The sequence below is a fragment of the Mus caroli genome, chromosome 13, assembly GCF_900094665.2.
Source record: "Mus caroli chromosome 13, CAROLI_EIJ_v1.1, whole genome shotgun sequence".
NCBI classification, from domain to species: domain Eukaryota; kingdom Metazoa; phylum Chordata; class Mammalia; order Rodentia; family Muridae; genus Mus; species Mus caroli.
The window spans coordinates 69,892,982-69,916,305 of record NC_034582.1 but is presented as its reverse complement, the minus strand read 5'-3'; the positions used below and the strand labels follow the sequence as shown (position 1 = coordinate 69,916,305).

Genomic DNA, 23,324 nt, shown 5'->3' with positions numbered 1-23,324 from the left:
AGGCACTATCCACTTAGGGTTTTTTTTTTTAAGATTTATTTATTTATTTATTTATTATATGTAAGTTCACTGTAGCTGCCTTCAGACACTCCAGAAAAGGGTGTCTGGGTGTCTGTGGTTGCTGGGATTTGAACTCAGGACCTTTGGAAGAGCAGTCATTGCTCTTAATCACTGAGCCATCTCTCCATCCCCCACTTAGTTTTTCTTTTTAATCCATCTTGTTTATTTGAGACAGTCTCTTATCAATGCATGACTAGCCAGAGAACATCAGGAATCTTTGCCTGTTTCCCTGCCTCGGTCTGGGAATGTAAGCACCATCCTTCCTGGTTTTATACTAAAATGCTGAGGCTCATACTCAAATTTTCATGATAATCAACCAGGACATTTTGACTCCCTAGCCTCAAGAAATACATTAAATATAAATATTCTAAAAGTAATGAATCTTTGCACCATGTTAGACCCACATGTGGAAATGTTCTTAATTTTGAACATCCATCTCTCTGAAGAATGATTTAGTTGGTTTAGTGCATTTAAAGTTGTGAAAGGCTTTTCCTCAAAGTTTATCATATCTTTCCCTATAACATAAGTGTTCTCCCCACCTCATTGTTTCATGTGAGTCTGTGTTAGCGTCTCACCTGTTTGACACCATATTCAAATGCCTTCTGGGCTAGTCTGCCAGGCCCCTCCACAGTTTTTCCATCATCATTAGGGCCCCAGCTTGCACTGTAAATATCCACATGGCCAGGGTTGAATCCAATTGAACTAGCCTCAATGGCATCAGTTACAATGCCATCCAGCATTCTTATGCCTAAGCAAAACAAAGAAGCAACACAAGAAAAATATAACAGGAATGTCAGTGTGTCCACAGAGAAAAATAAAACACTCTTAGCAATCAGGGTCTTAAGGGACTTTCTGAAACAACAAAACAAAACGAAACCACCACCACAACAAAAAATACCCAAAGTAGTCACTGGTTGTTCAACATTTGTGAGGTGGTTCCTAATAGCACCCAGGGGACGAAATCCTGTTTCTGTGAATTTTCTTGCCTTAGTATTATGTACTATAAAGCAGCCATGATTTGTTGCTGTTGTTGATGTTTAAAAGCTGTTGCCAGTAAAATTGAAATCCAAAGTAAGTGACATCATACTACCAAAGGAAATACCAGAATTTCTGTAACATTATAATTATAATATATACTATAACACTATAAGGTTACAGTAGTTCTGTAACATTAAAAGTGTCTCCTTTCCCTCTAGCATCCTAACAAACTGACAGATGACAGAGAGCTTTTAGAAAGAAAAATAAAACCCAAAAGTCCTCCTGTCAACACACCTGCTCCTGACTGTGCCATGATGGCTGTGGTTCAACCTCTCATAGAAGAACCCTGATCAGAAACTGTATTCCTGATCAGGAAAAGATCCATCTACAATAGGAAACCAATAGAGAGAAGGAGCTGTTGTTTCTAAGCTTAGATAAAACGTAACCCAGAGGCTATTCTTTTATATGCTTGCTGAGAAATATTTTCAAGGAACATTCTTTCTTTCCTTCTAAATAATCTCAAGGATGAAATCACTGTGACAGATTTCCCTGCTGAAGGAGATAGTTTTTCAACAGGAGAGAGCTCTCTGTGCCTTCCAACACTCTGTCACCCATCACCAGAATCATGAATCTAAGAGCCAAGAGGGAAAAAGCAATTTGAGTAAGACAGACAGATACCTATTTACTCCGGCTTTGGGTTAATAATTCAGTGGGCTGTGCAGCTTTATGTTTTCACACTATTATTTACTAGGAAACAGGGGGTGGGATGAATACATAATTTGCATGAGCAAAGAAAGTTTTTTTTGAGAATTGCTTTGCTAAATGAGGTAGTATCTACAATCCCAGCAGCTGGATGATGAGGCAAGTGAGGGAATCCAGAATCCAAGACCATTATTGGCTACACAGTGAGTTCAAGGACAGCCTGGACTACAGACCCTGTTTGAAAACAACAAAAACAACAATAACAAAATTCTTTGAAGTGTGTTTGAAAGAGAAAGATTTCAGCTCTCATTTTTTTATAACTGTATTGACACTGAAGAAACTATTTCACCCCTCCAAGCCTAATTTTCATCAACTATAAAATGGAGGTGATGATAACAGCACACTTAAATTATACCTAGCCATTCCATACATATTGCACACAGAAACTCATCTATTTATAACTACTATTTCTGATGGGTGCTGTAACTCCTTTTTTTTCTTTGTAATATTAACATGAGAACTTAATTTTTTATTTTTTTAATTATATATTTTCTTTATTTACATTTCAAATGTTACCCCCTTTCCTAGTTTCCCCTCTGAAAATCCCCTATCCCCTCCCCCTGCACCCAAACCGACCCACTCCTGCTTCCTGGCCCAGGCATTCCCCTATACTGGGGCATAGAACCTTCACAGGACCAAGGGCTTCTCTTCCCATTGATGACCAACTAGGCCATCCTCAGTGACATATGCAGCTAGAACCATGACTCTCTCTGTGTTTTTTTGATTGGTGGTTTAATCCCAGGGAGCTCTGGGGGTACTGGTTAGTTCATATTGTTGTTCCTCCTGGGGACTACGAAACCCTTCAGCTCCTTGGGTCCTTTCTCTAGCTCCTTCATTGGGGACCCTTTGTTCCGTCTAATGGATACCTGTAAGCATCCACTTCTGTATTAGTCAGGCACTCGCAGAGCTTCTCAGGAGACAGCTATATCAGGCTCCTGTCAGCAAGCTCTTGTTGGCATCTGCAATAGTGTCTGGGTTTGGTGGTTGTTTATGGGATGGATCCCCAGGTCGGGCAGTCTCTGGATAGTCATTCTTTCAGCCTCTGCTCTGAACTTTGTCTCTCTAACTCCTTCCATGGGTAATTTGTTCCCCCTTCTAAGAAGGATCAATGTATTCATACTTTGGTCTTCCTTCTTCTTGAGTTTCATGTGTTTTGCAAATTGTATCTTGGGTATTCTGAGCTTCTGGGCTAATATCCACTTATCAGTGAGTGCATATCATGCACTTTTGTGATTGGGTTACTTCACTTAGGATGATATCCTCCAGATCCATCCATTTGTCTCAGAATTTCATGAATTCATTGTTTTTAATTGTTGAGTAGTATTCCATTGTGTAAATGTACCACATTTTCTGTATCCATTCCTCTGTTGAGGGACATTTGTGTTCTTTCCAGCTTCTTGCTATTATAAATAAGGCTGCTATGAACATAGTGGAGCATGTGTTCTTATTACAAGTTGGAGCATCTTCTGGGTATATGCCCAGGAGAGGTATTGCTGGATGTTCCAGTAATACTAGGTCATATTTTCTGAGGAACCTCCAGACTGATTTCCAGAGTGGTTGTACAAGCTTGCAATCCTACCAGCAATGGAGGAGTGTTCCTCTTTCTCCACATTCTCGCCAGCATCTGCTGTCACCTGAGTTTCTGCTCTTAGCCATTCTGACTGGTGTAAGGTGGAACCTCAGGGTTCTTTTGATTTGCATTTCCCTGATGATTAAGGATGTTGAACATTTTTTTAAGGTGCTTCTCAGCCATTTGGTATTCCTCAGTTGAGAATTCTTTGTTTGGCTCTGTACCCCATTTTTAATAGGGTTATTTGGTTTTCTGGAATCCAACTTCTTGAGTTCTCTCTATATATTGGATATTAGCCCCTTATCAGATTTAGGGTTGGTAAAGATCTTTTCCCTATCTGTTGGTTGCTGTTTTGTCTTATTGACAGTGTTCTTTGCCTTACAGAGGCTTTGGGTGCTGTAATTCTTATATTTTATAGCTGGGCAGACTAATACCTGAGAGACACAGTAGCTTAGGACTGCACAGCTTGAAAGTTGTGAGCCAGGATTCTAACTCAACAAATATGGCACCCAAAACTATCCTGCCTACTTCAAGGCCATGTTCTATTATGTACTGTATGATATTTGATTGGCACACAGTGGATACCTAATACATTAAATTGTTTGTCAAATGGGGACTAGACCACCAAAGGCTGGAGTGATGAAACAGCACAATAGGTTTAGGATCAGAAGTTTGATATTTTAGTTTGATGTTGCCAAAGTCTGGTATTGGTTACCTTAATAACCTGATTTCAATTCTACTCCAAAACATGAAGATCAGATCATTTCTTCACAATCTATAGCTGTTTGGTTTATAGGTACTTAAAAATGACATTTTTTTAGTTGATTACTCCTGTACCTGCATTCATTTCTTTTTTAAATTAGGACAGCATTTTGAAGATGATAATATCAAACAAACAAAGAAAAATATCAGGAGTGATACTTGAAAATCTGAGTGTCCTCCATTGATGAAAAAAAGCACATATATCCATGACACAATGTATATTTATTTGGTTTCTAAAAAGAAATCCATAGCTGAATTTATGTAGAGTTTAATGTAATTTTATTGTAGTGACATGCTATATAAATGTTTTGTTTTAAAACCAAATGGAGTTCAATATTTACTACATAGCTATGAAACCCCAAGGTAGGGAGTGTAATAAAGGAGGCAGTTTTTGGTTTTCTTTTTACATGCTAACAGATCTGCTCTCCAGCAGTCTTCATTGGAACATGAATTCTGCCATTGAGCTCTCTTGCCTTCCCTGTGGCTTCTTTTAAATGCAGCCCAGGTAGGAGGGTGGTCATGGAAGCTGAGTAAAGTGCTGTTCATCCTCCCATCCCCACTTGCCTCAATCCTATTTGTAAGCAGCTCTTTTTACACATGTGAAGCCAGAGTTTCCCGGGAATTCTCTATGACTCTGGATTCCTCTCTTTATTTTCTACGGACCTTCCTTCCCTTTGCTACTTTGAGCCTAGCATTGGTAACCTCTGCTTATTCTAATTAGTCCCCTCTTGTTCACTTCTAATTTATATAAATGGCTTTTTTATTAAAATGCCACACTGAACAAAGCAGCTAATGATTCCCCTTTTTGGCATTTAAGGTAGCATCTTTATATAACAAGAACATATTTTTTTAAAGATCATTTTTAAAAACTATTCTTTGCTTATAAGCAAAGAATATCTATAGAATGAACAGGAAAACTCTGTCTATTCCTTCTTAGCAAGAGCTTAATACCTATCTCTTCTAAAGCAGAGCACAGAGAATATTAGATTTCAATCAAGTGCCATTCACCATTCCATTATTCTTTCTGCAAGGATGTCTAGGCTATATTTAGCTATCCATCTTCAAGAAATCCAGGCCTACTGATTTACTTGCAAGTCACACTCAAATTCTGCAGCAAATTTTGTAAGAAAGTCATTTTCTCATTGGTTGAAGAAAATGGTTGGTCCCCTCCCACCATTGTATAGCAGGGAACACAAACCTCCAATTAAAGAGCCAGAATACAGGAAAAGACTGCCTTACCTCCAACTTTGGAATTATATGCAACTCCAACGCCACACTTGTGATTATTGGCTTGCATGGCAATTTCACCTGCGCATCTTGTTCCATGTCTAAAGATTAAAGGAGTAAAACTTGTAATTAAGAATTAAAGATTTGTTTTTTCACATAAAGTCATAGTATTGACTCTTTATAAGCTTTCTTCTGTGTGTTCTTCCGATGGAAGTTAAATGAAATATGTAGAGATGAAGGCTATAGGTAATGGGGTCAAAACATGGGAGTTCAAATTCTGGATTCTGCCAGTAACCGATGGTGTGGTCTTGGATCAGTAACTTATCCTCAAAGGACTGTTGTGAAGATGATGTGAGTTGCTTGTGCAGAGAACTTAGAACATATATTAACAGCCTAGCCTCTGAGCCAATGTAACTTCTTACATTATTGGGAATATGTCAACACCTAAGGACAGTGTCACAAATATGTCTTCTGATCCTTACATACTGGCAATGAAATTGTTCCTGACTTTCTGTTCTCAGAATGTCCTTGGATTAAGTGGTCCTCAATCAATCAGCCCTACTAAGTAGAGTAGACTAGGGTTCCCTTGTTAGCTCTCTTTTGTTCTTCTTACTATATGTCACACTATAATTGTCAACAAGTTCCTGTTACTAAGAAAAATATGTGATTTTCTGGGGATATTACTAAACAATTGAGAAATGAGACATTATCTTAACCTGGTTGAGGCCTGAACAAGGCTGCTTTCCAATCACCCAAAGAGAGAGGAATTGCTTTCAGAGTATTGGGGGATTTATCCACCCTTGATCACACTAATTTCTACCACTGAAGCACGAATTCTAAAATTCTGGAGGAAGTAATTGTCTTTATTTTGGACCAGCCTGACTCAGAAAGGCTCATAACTGATGATAATGCTGAAATGAATTAATTGCAGAAACACCCGGCTATAGTACAAAAGCTACTAGTGACTTACAGGAGCCACTGTCAGATATGCTGAAATGAAGAAACAAAGACGGGTTACTTTTAGTAGCAACACTAGCCAGCTACCTCTAGAAAGTACTGCACTGACTAGAGTAATTCTTCCTAGAGCAGAATATAAACTCCCTGAAGTTACTGAGCAACAAAGACAGTTCTGCTTACTCCTTTCTCTGAGGTACCACACCTCTCCTCCAAAAGGAGGAGCTTTCAAGCGCTGATGCTGATTTGGGGCAACAAAATACTGCCCTTCTTTGTCAACTTTGAACAGGAGGAAGCAGGTAAGTCAGGAGCATCTTGATGCCACTCAAGACCCCATGGAGAATGAAGTTAAGTGGGCAAGCAGCACTAACAATGGTTGGTGTTAGGGGAGCACATTACACAACTTCCAAGGTCTTATAACATCTGCTGGTGATTTCTAAATACATTTGAGTCAGGATTATCTCAAATGCAAGTGAAGCTGCCCTGAAAGGTTCTAGAGAATGTGTACAAATCAGAACATTTAAAAGACAACTCATAATCACCTATGTTGATCCTATTTGTCCAAGGGTCAAACTCAGAACTTACACTATGGTGTCAGTTCAATAATATCAGTTCAAACTCAACAAGATTCAACCTATGCTTGTCATTGGAGGTTTTACTTTGTAGCATAACATTTCTAGTTGAGGTATTCTCTCCCCTATTATATGGTAACTCCATTTAAATTTCTTTCATACAGTATATACTTAGGAAGCTTCTACAATAATAGATTTCCATATGGTTTTTCACAAGGACTTTAGTTTTTAATGTTCCTCTACATATTCCCTACTTTACTCATCTCTCTCATCCTCTTCTTATTTAATCCTATTCTAGTTTCCCCTACCCTCACCTTATTTAATCCTTTTCTAGTTCCCCCTTTATCTCTTTATAGCCCTCTATTTCCCCCACCCCTCCCTGCTAGTCTTTAATTAGGTACCTAACTTATGTGGTTATTTGGATTGAAGTACATATATTGAAAGCTTAAAGGCAAGCATCCACAGATAATAGAAAACATGCAGTATTTTTCTCTAGGGGTCTAGATTATCTCAGTGTGATTGTTTCTAGGTCCATCCATTTACCTAAATTTTTCAAATTTTTATTTTTCTTAATAGCTGAATAATATTCCATTGTGTAAATTTACCAGATTGTCATTATCCACTCACCAGTGGATGAATATCTAGACTGTTTCTAATTTCTGGCAATTCTGAATAAAGCAGCAATAAACATGGAAAGACAAGTAACTAATTCTGTTGTTGTAGGAGGAAGATGTAGAGATCTTGGGTATATGCCCAAGAGTGATACAGGTTGACTTTGAGATAGGTCTATTTTCAGGTTTTGGGAAATATCCACATTAATTTCCATAGTGGCTGTACCAGTTTGCTCTCTCACCAGCAATGAATAAGTGTTCTTTAGCCCCTATATTTGCATCAACATGTGTTGCCATTTGCTTAGTTTATCTTAGGTCATTCTGACTGTGGTAAGATAAAATCTCAAAGTATTTTTCACTTCCATTTTCCTGATGACTAGGATATTGAACATTTTCTGAGTGTTTCTCAGTCATTTGTGTTGGTTATGTACCACAACATGATGGCAAGGCCCTATAATTGCTGAAGACACCTCTTTTTTTATGTCATCAAACATAGAATCAAATTGGTGCTCAACTAGAAAATTCACCCATCTCCTGACTAGTATTCCTGGTGCTATTAGGTACTCTGCACATTACAGGAGAAGAAAAGTAATTGTCAATATCATTGAGCTACAAATTCTGTGGCCCACACAGCAATCTGCCTGCAATATATTCTAGAGCAGTTCTGGCCCCCATGTACTGCCAGAAGCTTCTTTGACGAGGGCTGAGTAATTTATTATGGGTACAGAAATATGTCATTAGGAATCATTTTATTGTTATGTTCCTTTAGCAGAACAATAGTATTAGAGTTTTCTCCTAGACTCATAATCTATCTAGTCTTGGGCTCATAGCCACTTTAGTGGTGTCAGGTATAGGCTCCATCTCATAGAACTGGCCTTAAATGTAATCAAAATATGGTTGGCTACTCAAACAAACAAACAACTTCTACCTAGAATAGTGGGAGTAACTGACATTTTAAAAACTGGTTTAAAAAATTCAAAAGTTAATGAGTATTATTTTGCTTAAGACATTCTTGTCACACTAATGCTTTGACTAGAGAACTAATCTGTAATTGTTGAAATACTGACTACAGATTCCTGCTATCTTAATAGTAAGCATTGCTGTAATTATAGGACTTAGTACTTGGTGATCCCTCTTTGGATTGGAAGAGCCTCGATGTGCTTCCTAATGTAGTGATGATGAAGAGCAGTGATAGGAATAATTTACATCGATAATTCTGATAAAATTGGCAACTAGTAAGTCTCCAGTTGCTGAACAGGCTAACAGAATGGGGCCAGCCATTTTCTTAAACTTAAAGGGTCTTATGTCTGGCAATGTGCTAGAAAGTATTTCTTTTCATTGTAGCTTCTAATAAACAATTGCGATACTATCTTTCTGGCTGATAGTCAAGAAACACCCTAAGAAATATTTTCATTCTGAATTGTCTAAAAAAACAAACAAACAAAAAAACAAACTGTGTTTCTCCTTCTGCTCCCATCAAATGATACTATTCTTGTCATGTTGATTTTTTTATGAAATGCAGTCCATCTCAGTTGCTAACTGAGAACCCTTGACAACCATTAATTGTCCACACCACTACCACTGACCTTATCATCAAAATCATTTCAGTAAACACTTATTTAAATTTCCTTGTGTTAATGTCCACAAATGTATGCATATTTGTGTAATCTCCATATCTCCATCATAATACAGTTATATAAAATATTTCTTTTCAAAACATGCTGAGATCTAAACACACACATACATACATACACATACATAAACACACATAGACATACACACACTATATATAGGTTTAATCTAACCTTTTTCTAAGCCTGCTTTTAACTGTTGAACTGATGGCATGTTAACACCATATGGAAGACCCATGATGGCCAAGGCTCTGGAAAAGCAGGGTTTCAGAATGAGCATAAACACTATTATATGGGTCTTTGGAACTCACTACAGGGGTAACATAGCTACCTCTTAGAACAAGAAAGAAAATAATTTTGGATATGGAATGTTTCCCAAAAGCCCCTACCTTGGTCCTAATAGAAAAGATTGGAACATTTAAAAGATAGATTTTCTGTAACTAAGGAAATATCCTAAAAAGTTGGTTGTGATATATCGGTCTTTTCCTCTCTGGTTGCTTCCTGTTGCTGTAAGGTGAGCAGTTTGTTCCACCACAATGGAACCATCATCCACCACAAATCCAAAGAGCAGCAGAGACAACTGACAGTGGAATTAATCCTCCGAGACTGTGAGCTAAGGCAAATATTTTCTTTTTCTAAGTTGAGTTAATTTTGTTACAGTGATGCAAATGTGGTTCATATAAGGTCTGAGTCCTCATGACCAGAGAAATGGCAGAGTATCATGATACAAGTTATCACTCAGGATAACTACAGTTATCCTGAAGCCAGACCCTAAGATCTGCATAAGATGATGTGCACTCCCTTCTGTCTCTAAGTCTCCCCAGAATCACGTTTGGTTCCAGGCCAATTGCTCTTAGTCTTTTGAGGGGTGCAATGAATATCGTTTTATACTATTTTAATAAAGTAATGCCTATTCCCAAGGACCTAGTGCTCACTTTTTCAGGAACTTTCAGAAATATAGACAGCAGGTAGCTTATTTCCAGTTCTAGGTAATAAGTAGAAACAAAGAAAAGGCATTGAAAAGTGGGTGATTTCCCTAAGGTTACCCTACTCCATACCAGTAACTGGCAAAGCTACAACTTCCAGCTAGTTCACCCCATATGGTATTGTTCCAAAAGTAATGGTATTTCTCTTGTTTCTACCTGTATTGACTGAGAAATATATCTGAAAGCTTGTCCATGAGCCCTGTTGTCATTTCCAAGATGTCTGCACTTCTCCCAAGAAGGCACCAGTAGCATTTCCACTTCATTGTTACTTGAATGCTATTTTTCCAAAGTGTATTTGTGGTTAACTATATTACTAAAAGCCAGGTAAATGGCACTAAAGAATATATATATTAAACTGCCTTTCTTTTTCTTCAAGGAGGAAACAGACACCTGAAAGTGGAAGCCAAGTTTATATGGCCCAGGCTATCTTTGTGCTCTGTGTTGGCCCTCTAGAGGCAGGGTGCCAGGGGTAGTTATGGATCAGCAGACCAGAAAAAAAAATCTTTTGTAGATTTACAGGATCTTTACAGTCAACCTTCAGAGGGCTGAACGTTTCAGGCCCTATCCTCAGGTAATAGGTGCTGAGGTAGGCACTGCATGCCTGGGATCTTTACCTGAAGAGGAGGTGTTGGAGTAGAAGACATGTGGATTGTATTCAAGTTAAGGGTAAGTGCAACTTCTATCTGAGTCAAATGCCCCTGAGAGGTGGTCCTTGTTTGTAGTTTGCTACCTAAATCTGATGTCTGCCTAGAGAAGGGACCAGGTACCCAAATACAATTAATGAGAATGGGTAGAGCTAGTTGGAATGAGTGGAGTGGAATTGGGGAGAAATCTAGGTTTCTGATAGAAGGATTGGCCAAGCAAGAGTTCTCATTGAAAGTAAGGTTGAGGTAGAGAGGGATATAATGTGAGTTGGGCTCCTTTATGTGAAAGAAGTGTGCCAGAGATGTCACAAGAAGGCAGACAGAGTATGTGTTCCTTAGGCAGGTCAAAGAAAAATAACTTTAAATTAACCTTACTACCCAAGACGTACAGGCCCTAGAAGAAAGAGAAACACTTCATGTTTCATGTGGACTGCTTCACACACCAAGATCTTTCAAGAAGTTCCTATCCTCACAGAAACAAGCCCCAATTATGACTCGAATTTCATCTCCTTTGATGAAAGTCTCTTCTGTGTGGAGAAAATGTGTGATTCTCTCCTTTAATTTGTAAGAAATATCAGTCTGAGATAAAAGGCAGTGCTCAGATGGGCATGGCCACTTTGAGTCTCTAGAGTAAAGAATCTTTAGGATTAGGAGAAGGGATTTAAAGCCTTTCCTGTCTGGCATTTTTGGCCTCTAGTTTTGGAAGGACTAGATAGTTCTTTTCTTCATTTATACTGCGAAACTCTAAGGTGGAAGCTGTTACTTCAAGAGTCAAGAACTCTCCCATTTTTCTCTCTTGAAGTTTCTTGACTGCTTCAATATCTTAGAGACTGAGATGGATGCAGAGAGCAAGCCTCTGCTGCATGTTCTTATCTTCTGTCTGGCCATGGCCATGACCTTCTGGTGGAACCAGATTAGAAAGCACATTTGCTACCACAATGGAGATTTGTTGGGTGTTAGATTGAGTTGTGGATATTTCTTTTTGTTCCTCTTTCATGAAAAAGGGGAAAGGGAGGCATACAATTTATATCTAATATTTTTGCTAAAGCTACAAATACTCACACTTTAGGAGCTAAGTTAATAATGTAAGAAGGACAACCTTATAAAGTAAGAAATTGAAGTAACTATGTTTCTATAAATTAAAAGGAATATGAAAGCAGGTTTTTGTTCCTCCTTTAAAAGCAATGAAATATGGTATAGAGAGTGGTTTACATTTATCAAGACTTGAAATTGGACCAAATTTATAGTAAAAATCTCCAAAACAAGATGAAAGCATTGTACATAATGTTATTCCTCCAGAATGCACATTTACTCACTTGTTTTCATTTGTGAGATCATATCGGGGAAATGGATCATGATCATTATCGTTAAAATCATAGCTAGCCTCTGGATCCTAAAGAAGCAACAAAAATAACAGCATAGTGTCATAAAAGGCAGCACTTTTAGAGCCTGGCCCTACCTGAAAGACAGCTCTAAAGAGTGGACTTTAGAGCTTCTAGCCTGACTGAGCATTGATTATATTCACAAGCAGTGATGAGAAAGGCACCTAACACTCAATGACTGTATCAGACTCATATTTCATAGATGCTCATAAAACTGAAAACATCAGCATTCCATAGGTTCAGCTGTCTCATTTTTTCAGAAACAAATAGGCTCGAGACAATAATGACTTTTAAGGCCACAGGGCTAATTATTGATGTGTGACATACATCCCTTCATAACAAAGATGCAGAGGTGGCTGTGGGGTGGGTTAACTTCTGTAATGCTTTTCTTTAAACTTCTTAGGCACAGTAAGAAGCCATGAAATTTAATTACTGAAAACTTACTTGAAATTCAAGAAAACTTTCCTTGTCCATCTTCTTTATCAATCTTACTTGTGCATTTAAGCATCTCTGACTTAAATACTCTGTCACCATGGTTACTATCCCCCCTATATTTTAATAATTCTTCATTTCTACTCTGGGTTATTTTTTTAATCTTGTCCCTACAGCCCCCTTTCCTTTGCTGTTTAGTTTTGAATTATAGATTGGGAACTTTGGATAGGTAAAAAGAACAAGAGAGAGGATAATTTGATAAATGGAACATTTAACATTCTGTTATAAAGACAAAAGATCTGTTTTGGAATCCTTGTTCTATTAGAAACTACACTGACAATTATTCATTTTCCCACTTCTAGTAAACTCTTCCATTCTTGGATTCTCATCTTTTTCTGTGCCGCTCATCTTGATGTTGCATACTAGGAATTACATTTATGTAACTTTAGGATGAAGGGATACTGAGCCATAAAGAATTTGAGAAAGTAACCAATAAAATCGTTTCAGGCATTAAGTTGGTCTGACTGATTTCAGTTCTAAATACAGTGTGGCTCCTGGCCTGAAGGATTTTTAATTTTCACTTGTGTAAGGGCCCCTCATCCCACTTCCATTGTCATGTGCCATATTTGAGTTTTCTGGACTCTTCTTAAGCCTACTAATACAAAACACATTTAGACAGACTGATAGCAGGCCCAGAGACTGTCCCTAGGGCAGCCCAGCTCTCTTTAAGGAAAGAAAAGCCCTGCTTGTCCGCAGAGATGATTCCCTAAGTGACAGAAATAGGACAGTTCAGACTCACATAATTGGCATAAATGTCTGTGTGATTCCACTCCAAGCCATCATCCAGTACAGTAATGACAACTCCTTTGCCAGTAATACCCTTTTGCCAAACAGGTATTACATGAAGGTCCAGCTTGGGCAGAGCTGCAGTCATTCTGGTATCTTGCTAGTGAAGAAAAACAAGAGACATTGGGAAAAATCATGACCTTTCTTGCTTAATCATGAACTTAAGGACATTTTTTTCTTTTTCCTTGGATAACAAGAAAAAGGGGATTGGATAAAGTGGAAGCACAAAGTTGAGGGTCCAAACCAAATAACCCATTTTATGCTAGTCTTCTAGTTGTCCTATGGAAAAATCACGAGACATGAATTATTGTTGTATCTTAACTACATGTATTCTTTTTTTTCTAGTTGTATTAACAAGCTCAAGCTTTCCTTGTACTAAAGCTTTATTTGATGGTATATGTTTTCTTCTCCCTGAAGTTTTAAGTCTTAATTGCTACTCTAAGGACTCATATTTGAGTTTCTTGGAGAAATATTTTCCTAAGAGAGAAATAAGCATGTGGAATGACTAGAAGACTATAGTCTTACTATAAATTGAAATTTAATAGTCTTTTTCTACATATATGCAATTTAAGTAATTGTTTCCCTTTCAGGTAATTTTCCTGATACAGTGTGTGGTATTATACAGAGGAGCTGGGCAACAGGATAACACAGATATGAACACATTCCTAAGCATGTGAGAAATGTAGTAAATGAGTGCCCGTTCTGTGGAGATTGAGTCAGCAAGCAGTATTTATATAATACTATAAAGCCCATAAGTGGATTGTCACCTTGTCAATGTGCTGCATACAAATGTAGTAGTAAGGAAGATTCATTAGGTGATATTGAGGCTGCATCAGAGGAGTTGGAAATACATAACATTTAATGGGCAAATGTTGTAAATACCTTAAAGGAACAATGATTTGCAAGGCTAAGTATTTGTAAATAGTTTCCTAGCATTTCTTCCTTTTGCTTCATTTAAAGATTCTTGTTTGAATTATGTCAAAGAACTGTTGGTTTGGACTGCATATTGTTTTGTCTATATGAGTGATCTAGAGTAAATCCCACCACTGTAGTGATCATAACATGAGTGATGTGTCTGAAGTCCTTTCTGGCTAGGACATGATTCCTTTGTACTTGCACCAGCTACACTTAAGAAGACACACAGACAAGGACCACTAACAGATGGATTTGCTTTAGACACCCATTCAGCAAAACAAAAGATTCCCATCAAGAAGCTTCTATCAGCACTAATTTTTAGAGAGTATATCCTTCTGCTAATTCGTTATTAGACATTGTGATGACTATTCTTGGTTGTCAACTAGACTACCTTTGGAATTAATTAAAACTCAAATGGTTGGGCACCCGTGACAGATTTACTTCTTAGTTAAATAATTTGAAGTGAAGGGACCTACTTCTAATCAATATCTTCTGAGATGGGAAGATACATCTTTAAACTGGTCCATAGCTTTGGCAGCTACCCTATATGAGAGACATGGATGAAAATGCTAGCTCTCTCTTTGCCTTCTTGCTTTCATTAGCAAGTCTATTCCTTGCCTGGCATTAATGATTTCAGTATATACAGAAGACCAGCTGAGACTTCCAGACTCATGAACAACTACTGGGTTCCTGGACCTTTCACTGGTAGATGGCCATTGTCGGAATAGCTGGAACACAGCTCATAAGCCATTCTAATAAATCCCCTTTATATATGATAAATATAGAGAGATGTAGATGATAAATAGATTTTTCTATAAATTCTGTTCTCTAGAAACTCTAATACAGACACACAGACAGATAGATCCACCATGAAGATGATGTAGCAGTATAAAGAGCCTAGATCCTAAATGGTCCTTTCAGTACTTACCAAGTACCACTGCTGATTCCACATTGGATCATTGAAGAGATCCAATGCTGAGTCTTTTTGAACTGAACGTTTACTTCTCTCTTTTTCATATTGTTGTTCAGCCCACGTCACCTATAAATATTTTTTATAATAAGAAAATTAAAATCATGCTTCTACCTAGATATAATTATCTCCCCTCTATCTTTGAGACCCTTCGCCCTAAAAACTCACATATCATAGTGATGTTTTTGCCTGACCACAACTCAAACTCCCAGCCTAGGAAGAAGATTGCTCACTGAGGAGACAAGTGTTTCCTCCATTACAGCAAAAGTGTACTCTTAGCAGGAGGAGAAGCAGTAAGCACAGCAGTGAGACCTTCAGATTATTCCCACTGTGCTTACAATGGGAATAGACCTACAGACTGCTGTCATAAGAAAACAGACCACAATGCAAATTTGTCCATTTCTATAGACAAGTCAACAAGTCAACAAGCCAGGAGGCCTCAGGGACTGTTGTTACAGCACTCTTGCTGCTTCATTTCTCTCTCCACAGTCAAAGGTAAAAATTTCAAGTGTTATGCAAGAATGGTGCTATGTGTGCAAATTTGAAACGTTGGCTCCCCTGTGTTTTTACCTCCTGCCTAAGTATATTTAATATGAGAAACAGATTGAAGACCTGAGGTGATAAATGACTAGTCACACCTGTCATTAATTCAGCCTCATACATTATGCAAGCAGATCTGACAATACAAAAATTACCTGGTCCACATCTCTGGCATAATCTTATTATACTAGAGGCCTGGAGAGAATACAGGAATATATTGTAGTTATTATCATTATGAGATAATATTATATTCTTATTTTGCTGGGAAACATGACTGTTTCCTGCTTCAAATACAGTTTTTCTGTTATGTATGTGGTAACAGTCCACTGTGAGGTAGGATATTTTTAATATGAGAATTTCCATTAGTCAAATCCAAAAATAAAAACTGAAAAACAGTTTTCAGCTGAAGGCCAAAGATATCCACTGGGAATGTCTTGAATTTTCAATTAGAAAGCATATTGGAAGCTAATTATAAATACCAGGAGGGACTGGAAAGCCAGCAATTAAGTGCCTGTATTTTCAAACTCAATCGTTTTGGCTTAAAATACCACATTACTTGAAATACATTTTCCATTGTCTAGCTTGGTCTTTGGAAGCTGACTGCTAGGAGACTCATATAAATCTTTTTGGGAGGGGACCACTTAAAGTTGGGAATTTTATCAGCCTGTAAATGTGGACTTTTTGGTGCATTTCATGGAGTATATTTAAAAGAATATTTTCCTCCATTATAAAAGTGCAGCAAAATAAATATCAAGAGCAGGTTTTTTAAATGGCGTTAAAAAAGTGGCACTGCCATTTGATCAGATAAACATCCAATTGTAGCAAACCATGCTGTGATTAATGTCATTAGCCAGAATTGCATATTAATCTCTAGATGAGCAGACTAAATGGAATGGAGAAAATTGTCAGTGCCTTCTGATTATGTGCATAATGAGTATCATGCGTTTCATTGTAAATAATGCTTTGGATCTGCAAAAAGCACTAAGTGCCATCTTGTCCAATGCAAGCTTCTAGCATTCCAATGTATCTCCTACAGTAAAATTATCCTGAGGGAAAGTGTTCATAAGATTATATAACCTACTTGTAATAAATTTTTATTGATGAGTAATAATTATGCTTTTGTTGTATCTTTGGGGTTTCCCCAAAATTCAGTGAAATAATTGAAGAGGAGAATTAAGCCATCTGTTCATTTGCATGAGACATTTTGAATAAAAATAGCTGGAACACTCTTCTACTCTGAGCAGATTCTTCCATGAAAATGAGAAGGGATTTTAGTTTGAATTCCTCATACATTAATGTTGGGCATCTGTTTAGGCAGAGAAGGAATTCTTTCTGCCTTATCCAAGGATTAAGTCTAGCTAGAGTACTGGAAGCTGGCCTACTTTTTAGAGCTCACACACAAGAAGCCATCTACTTTGGTGGAGGACATAAGAGAAGATCTCACTAGACAAAAGAACTTTACAATTAAAGTCACTGGTTTCCAGTTTGGTCTGCTACATCTAGCCATAGGTTGACACAAATAGCTAGCAATAGGCCACCATGAGCTGTAGGATTGTGGTCCTTGGTCCTGATAAAGTAGCATCAATGTGGTAGGTTCCACTACTTTTGAACCCTGCAGCCCAAATCTCAACAATTTTCTCTCCTCATAATTTCTTTTCTTATTAAAAAAAAATCAAGGAGCAAACCAAACCACAAAGTAGTTCCTAGGTTTCCTATATTCCACGCACTTTCAACCATTATGACACCATCTCCTTTCTGTATCTTCTCCCTCCCAAAGTTGAGACAATACTTTATATTTCTCACTGTTATTATCTAGGTGTCCTAAGTAACATTAGTCTTGTACACAGACATTTGTCCAACCAGCATGCATTTCTCCAGAAATTCCATGGTCAGAAAAGAAGACAGCATTGTCATATACAGTATTCCACCACTCCTCGTAGCATAGCTGCTGACCTTGAAATTAGAACCCAAATCAATAAGTAAATTAAATATTTATCCACATTTTCTTTACCCTACTTATCTATATTTACCCTAGACATTTTTTGCTGTTGGCAAATAAATATGACTTGGTGTACAAACCAGGATGAAAAAAGTTGATACTGACACAACATAACACGTTTTGAAACACTTACCTCATAAAGAAAAAGAGTAGAAGCTTTCTTATAAGCACTAATATTTTTATTAGTACAAATAGTAGAAAGCTTTTCAATTACATGGAAATGTTATTAAAAATCAGGCTACACATTTCTTAAGCATCATTGAATAAATATTAAAATAATCTTTACATATTCTGACTTCAAGGATTTGAAGAGGGAATATTTCATATCTGCCACATAACATAAAAGGCTGTTGACTGACTACAGCCAATTATTTCATCAACGCCTCTCTCTGATTTTCTGGCCTCAAAAATCAACTTTAGATATGTAAATATATACCATACACAACTAAGCATACTTATAAAGTTAACATTTGTTACTTAATTCAATCCAAACATATTATGAGCACGATTCCATAGAAGGAAAGAATAAGCAATTATAGATCAGTAATCATGGTCACAATACAACAGGATCAAATGTCTCTGTTGGGAGTCCTATAGAAAATGGTTAGGCACACTTACACGATCATCATCAGATAACCTCTTCGTGATATGAAAAGCACTTCTTCGGGACCTCCGAGGATGACTTTTGTGTTTGAATAAATAGTGATTTTCAAGTGATCCAATCTATTAAAAAATCAAAATAACAAACCACTTTCTTCAAAATGTATATATAGACTAAAAAAAACAACTAACACAGCTACTTGTCTTTTATTAATAAAAGTATTTTCCATTAAATCCACTGACATTAACTTTTTCCTTATGAGGAAGGCACAGAAAATTTGAGATGGCCCTTGGTATATATCTCACTTTGGCTTCATACTTGAGACTAGTGATGCTTCTGTCTCATATATTTTAGAGGTAGTACCTTGAATTTTTTTGCATTAAAAATACTTCTCAATGCCTATTTAAACAAACATATCCTGCCAGGAAACAATTACTGGTGGAATACATGAAAATCCCTTCAGATTTATTAGCTAATTAAATTTAACATTTAGTTAAAATAAGATATTGAAGGTATAAACTGAATCAATTGTGATAAATGTTATCAGCCATTATTGGTGTTTTTTATAAGTTCAATGCTTTCAGGAAGTGTACTGTCTTTAAGACTGGGGCCTCACCTCTGGATATGTGTACTTACTTGGTGTTATCAATACCCTCTGGTTCATTTAGAAGTATTGTTTAATATTATTTTTTTACATAAAACAGTACAAAATGTGAATTGACTAAATCATTTAATGCCTATTTTTTAAAATTAAAAGATAGACGATTGTATTGTTTTTAAAAAAAATATGCTCTTTAAGTTGTAAGTACTCATCACTGAGAAAACCACTTTCAATAGAAATTCTGAGGCTTGTTTCCAAAGCAGACCCTTGGGCAGAGAATCTTCTGAGAGCCTTAGATGGGGCTGGGAGGAGGTGTTGAAAGCCATGAGACAAGGTTAGGGTTGCAGAGCTCTGTTTCTACCATCAGTTAGCTGTGCTTCTTTTATTTATTTATTTTTTTTTTGGTTTTTCGAGACAGGGTTTCTCTGTGTAGTCCTGGCTGTCCTGGAACTCACTCTGTAGACCAGGCTGGCCTCGAACTCAGAAATCCGCCTGCCTCTGCCTCCCAAGTGCTGGGATTAAAGGCGTGCGCCACCACGCCCGGCTAGCTGTGCTTCTTGTCTCTACCCTCGTCCTATCGTTGACATGAGGCTGCAATGTTAGGATGCTTGTCTTAGCGGGGTTTTAGAGATGCTGGACAAAATGGGAAGTAAGCAGAGCCAAGAAAGCACCATTAGTCTTTTGCAAATTATTTTTTGAAACTTTTGTTATTGAATTTGACACTTTAACAAAAAAATGACTAGAGGGAAGCTAGTTTATTTTGAAAAATACTTTTTATACATAGTGGTCTAGGTGTAGATGTGTGTATGACATCGATGTGTGGCATGTGGGGGAGGAGAGTCTTATGTTTTCTTTCTTTTCCAATCACAAATATCAAGCTGCTGACTAAATACCACCTCTCCCACCTAGGACATACAAATTTCCATGATGCTTGTATCACCCACCTGGAAAATTCCATCAGCTACTCTCTCTCTTTGGTTCCCAAATGTTCAAGAATTACACACAATAACCAAACAATATGAAGCAGCTTTGTGTTTCCCCTGTAAACTATTTTCTATGCCTGGAGTGACTTCTCCAATCTTACTCACCATGTTCTTCTGGCAGCCTCAGACTTTACTCAACTCCTATGTCGTAGATATTTTCAGTAGCTTTTTTTCATGCCCCCCCCCCCAATTCTCTTCTACCTTTCCCCCCTTCTATCAAAAAAAAACATGCTGAATTAAACCACCAACTACAACATCTCTCATACAAATTGCATTCAGGTGCAATTATTTATTTCTCGTCCATTGTCCTTAGCATGTCTTATCCTCCTTTTAGTCTTCAGTCCCTAAGGCACAGCCTGGAACTGTTCAGAAAGGCTCTGGGAATTTTATTGAGTTTCATGCTGGGTCTTTCAGGACCATTTAGCTCACAAAGTTAGAGAATGAAGCCTCTGGCTAGAGAAGGAATATTTCCTAGTGGATCTGATGTATGAAATAGACACTGCCTACGCCGATTACTCATCTGTGACTTCAGAGTCTCACTCACCACCTCCAGAATAGAAAACGCGCCAAAATGTTTTACAACTCTTTACTCCCTCCTCTCCCCCCTTAACTGTGGACGATTTCCCTGGCAATGGTGAGGGGTTTGACTCCATTTCAAGGGAAAGAAATGCTCAGATTAGAAATCACACCCTCTGTGATTCTCCTTTGGGACTGCTCTGCCAAGCAGGCTCCAACGTAATGCTTCTGCGCACTCCTCCCCACCTGTCTGTTAATTCAGCATACACTTGGACAAATATCAGTTTATCTCATAACCCCGAAAACCCCAGGAAATGTTTGTGCACATGGCCGAGGTACAAGACGGAAAGAGATCCTTTCCCCACAGTCATTTCTGCAACCAGACCATGCTAAGTCACTGGCCATGCAAAGTTAGGAAGCTCAGACTTCACAAGTTGTCAGGGAAAATCCTGAACTCCCCCACTGGCGATGCTGGGAGTTTTTCCCTTACCAAATCCCCTTCCAGTTTCCCCTACAGATTCTGAACTAGCACCACCATCACCTGACTGGGGAGTCCCTAGTACCAGCAGCTGGGCGCGCCCTTACACACAGGAATCTTCAAGCCTGCCTGTCCCCTGTTTTCAGTACTGGGAGCTGGTGCTGCCATATTGAAAAAGAAGGAAAGCGTCAGCTCTGGCCGCAAGCCTCCTGTGTCCCAAGGGACCGAGCTCACTTCCTTTCGAAACCAAGATAGACGAGAGCCCCTGTGCACCTCAAGTTCCCCGAACAAACGTAAAAAGCTTTTTATTTCATTTTCCAAACCTCGAGGAAGAGGATTTCAAGTCTGGAGCCAACAACAGAGAGAACAGTGTCGGCTGAGCAGCTTCCTCTTGTTTAGCGGCGCCCAGCCCAAACAGTAAATAATGCAAGCATTTCTCCTCTAAAAGCGCGAGCAGGGGGAGGATTCTCCGAGCTGCTTGCGACATTGAGCGCCGGGTAGCGCAAGCGGCGGCTCCCACTTCACTTTAGCCCTACCAGCGTCCTTAAGCCCCAGAAAGTTTTTCGAAAGTGGAAACTCTTACCTGACCCAAAAGGTCATAGCCCAGTTCTTCGGCGATGGCAGAGGCAGCTTCTTGCCCTCCGGGGATCTCCGCCGCCCATTCATTGACAAACTGCCTCTTTGCTTTTACACTGTTTAGTGCACACCAAACGCAAAAGAAGGCGAAAGCAGTACACTGCAGAGTCCAACCTCTTTGCTCCATGGCTCAACACCTTATTCTCACACAAGTAGGAAGGGCTGGGAGAAAAGAAGCAAGATCAGAGACACACCAGCTAGACTCGACCTTTCCACCCAGCAGCTCAGAACCTCTCCTGGCTCTGGGTTGCTCTACTAGAGCTAGGAGGCTCACTGGGAGAGGCTGGGCGGCGAGAGCGAGCGCTCACTAAAGCGCTTCAGTCTCCCGACTGAGTGGAGCCCCAGCCGTACCAACCAGAATAGAAATGAGTGTTTACACGTCAAATCGACGAAAGCCATCTCTTGACGTCAGATCTACCTGGACTGAGAACTGGATGGTATTCCCGGCGGGGTGGAGAAGTGACTAAAATAGGCAGGGAAGGATTAAGAAAAGGAAAAGAAACTGGTGGGATCGGTCAGTTCTGCTGTCTGTTCATAAATACTGTAGCTGTGAGAAACAGCTCCATTCTTCAAAGAGAACCGCCTCATTTGAATATAACTACCAAGATCCCAAGGCAGGAAGCACAACAATTACCCCTCACTCCCTACCTCCCACCCCCGCCTTCCATCTATTTTCTCTATCTTACCTTATATCTCCTATGAATGTGCCTGGTGATGGGGAATGAGGATAGAATTCTTATAATGGTTCTTGAGTATCAGCATTTGTTATAAAACAGACACAATCTAGGACTCGTGTTTTGATCTTTCAGAGGCTGGGAGCAGAGGAGGGAAGCTACCTGATGCATTGCTTCAAATCCTGTAAGAAAATAAACACTTCCTCGAGACAGTGTTGAAACAACATTTTTATAGTGCGTTTTAAATCACTTGTAATTCCTCCTCTCTTGCTTCTGACCCCTACTAAAGCAATTTCTAAAATTCGACCCCAGATCATTTGGAGCCCAGGGCCACCATCATTACAGTGTTTACATTAAAAGGGAGAAAGGGAAGATTGATTGATTGATTAGCAACGTGAGTTTTTAACATAGAAACATGTTTTAAATCTTCAACGAGGAGGTTTAGAGCCCCAAAGACTTTCATATCGACTCAGTGAAGGGAGGGGCAAGTTTCATTAACCCAGAACTTTCTATTTTTTCCCTCACTGGAGATTTCAATTTTGGCGCTGACTTAAAGCTGTGCTGGTAGTTTCACATAAAATACAGCATGAATCTTTGTGGAATACAGATTGCCCTTAGAGGGAGAATAAGAGAATGACCCTATGACCACCTTCGAAAGAGCAATCATACTGCCTTGATGGACTCTAATTGGAGGGATTGAACAGAGGAGAGCAAACCACAGCCTTTAATATTCAGCACCGAGGTGTGGACAGCGATAATCTCAGCGCCTCTTTGAAAGCCTTCTGAGCAGCCCTGGCCAGCTCTCAGCAGCTTTCTGTTTGACCTGGGTCTTTCCTTCCTTTGAACAGCAAACTAGGAAGCCTTGGTGGAAGTCTGATGAGGGTCATGGTGGTTACTACGTGCATCTTGTTCACCGGACATATTTGGCAAGGGAAAGAAATTGAAAGGTGTAATTTTTTTTCTGAAAAAGATTATTTAACCTCCTAAAGGGAGT

General features: G+C 38.7%; 1 protein-coding gene across 1 annotated transcript in view; it reads right to left on the bottom strand.

The window, feature by feature from the left end:
• Pcsk1 (proprotein convertase subtilisin/kexin type 1) overlaps positions 1 to 22,013 on the bottom strand; it is a 44,694-nt gene extending 22,681 nt beyond the window's left edge. Inside the window, exons 1-7 of the mRNA XM_021180323.2 lie at positions 21,604 to 22,013; positions 18,460 to 18,564; positions 15,261 to 15,371; positions 13,371 to 13,517; positions 12,074 to 12,150; positions 5,372 to 5,460; positions 636 to 808 (exon numbers count right to left, since the gene is read on the bottom strand). Of these exons, the coding sequence (XP_021035982.1) occupies positions 636 to 808; positions 5,372 to 5,460; positions 12,074 to 12,150; positions 13,371 to 13,517; positions 15,261 to 15,371; positions 18,460 to 18,564; positions 21,604 to 21,783 (882 nt within the window). The 5' untranslated portion in view covers positions 21,784 to 22,013. The remainder of the gene's footprint in view (positions 1 to 635; positions 809 to 5,371; positions 5,461 to 12,073; positions 12,151 to 13,370; positions 13,518 to 15,260; positions 15,372 to 18,459; positions 18,565 to 21,603) is intronic.
• Between the last annotated feature and the right edge of the window lie 1,311 nt (positions 22,014 to 23,324).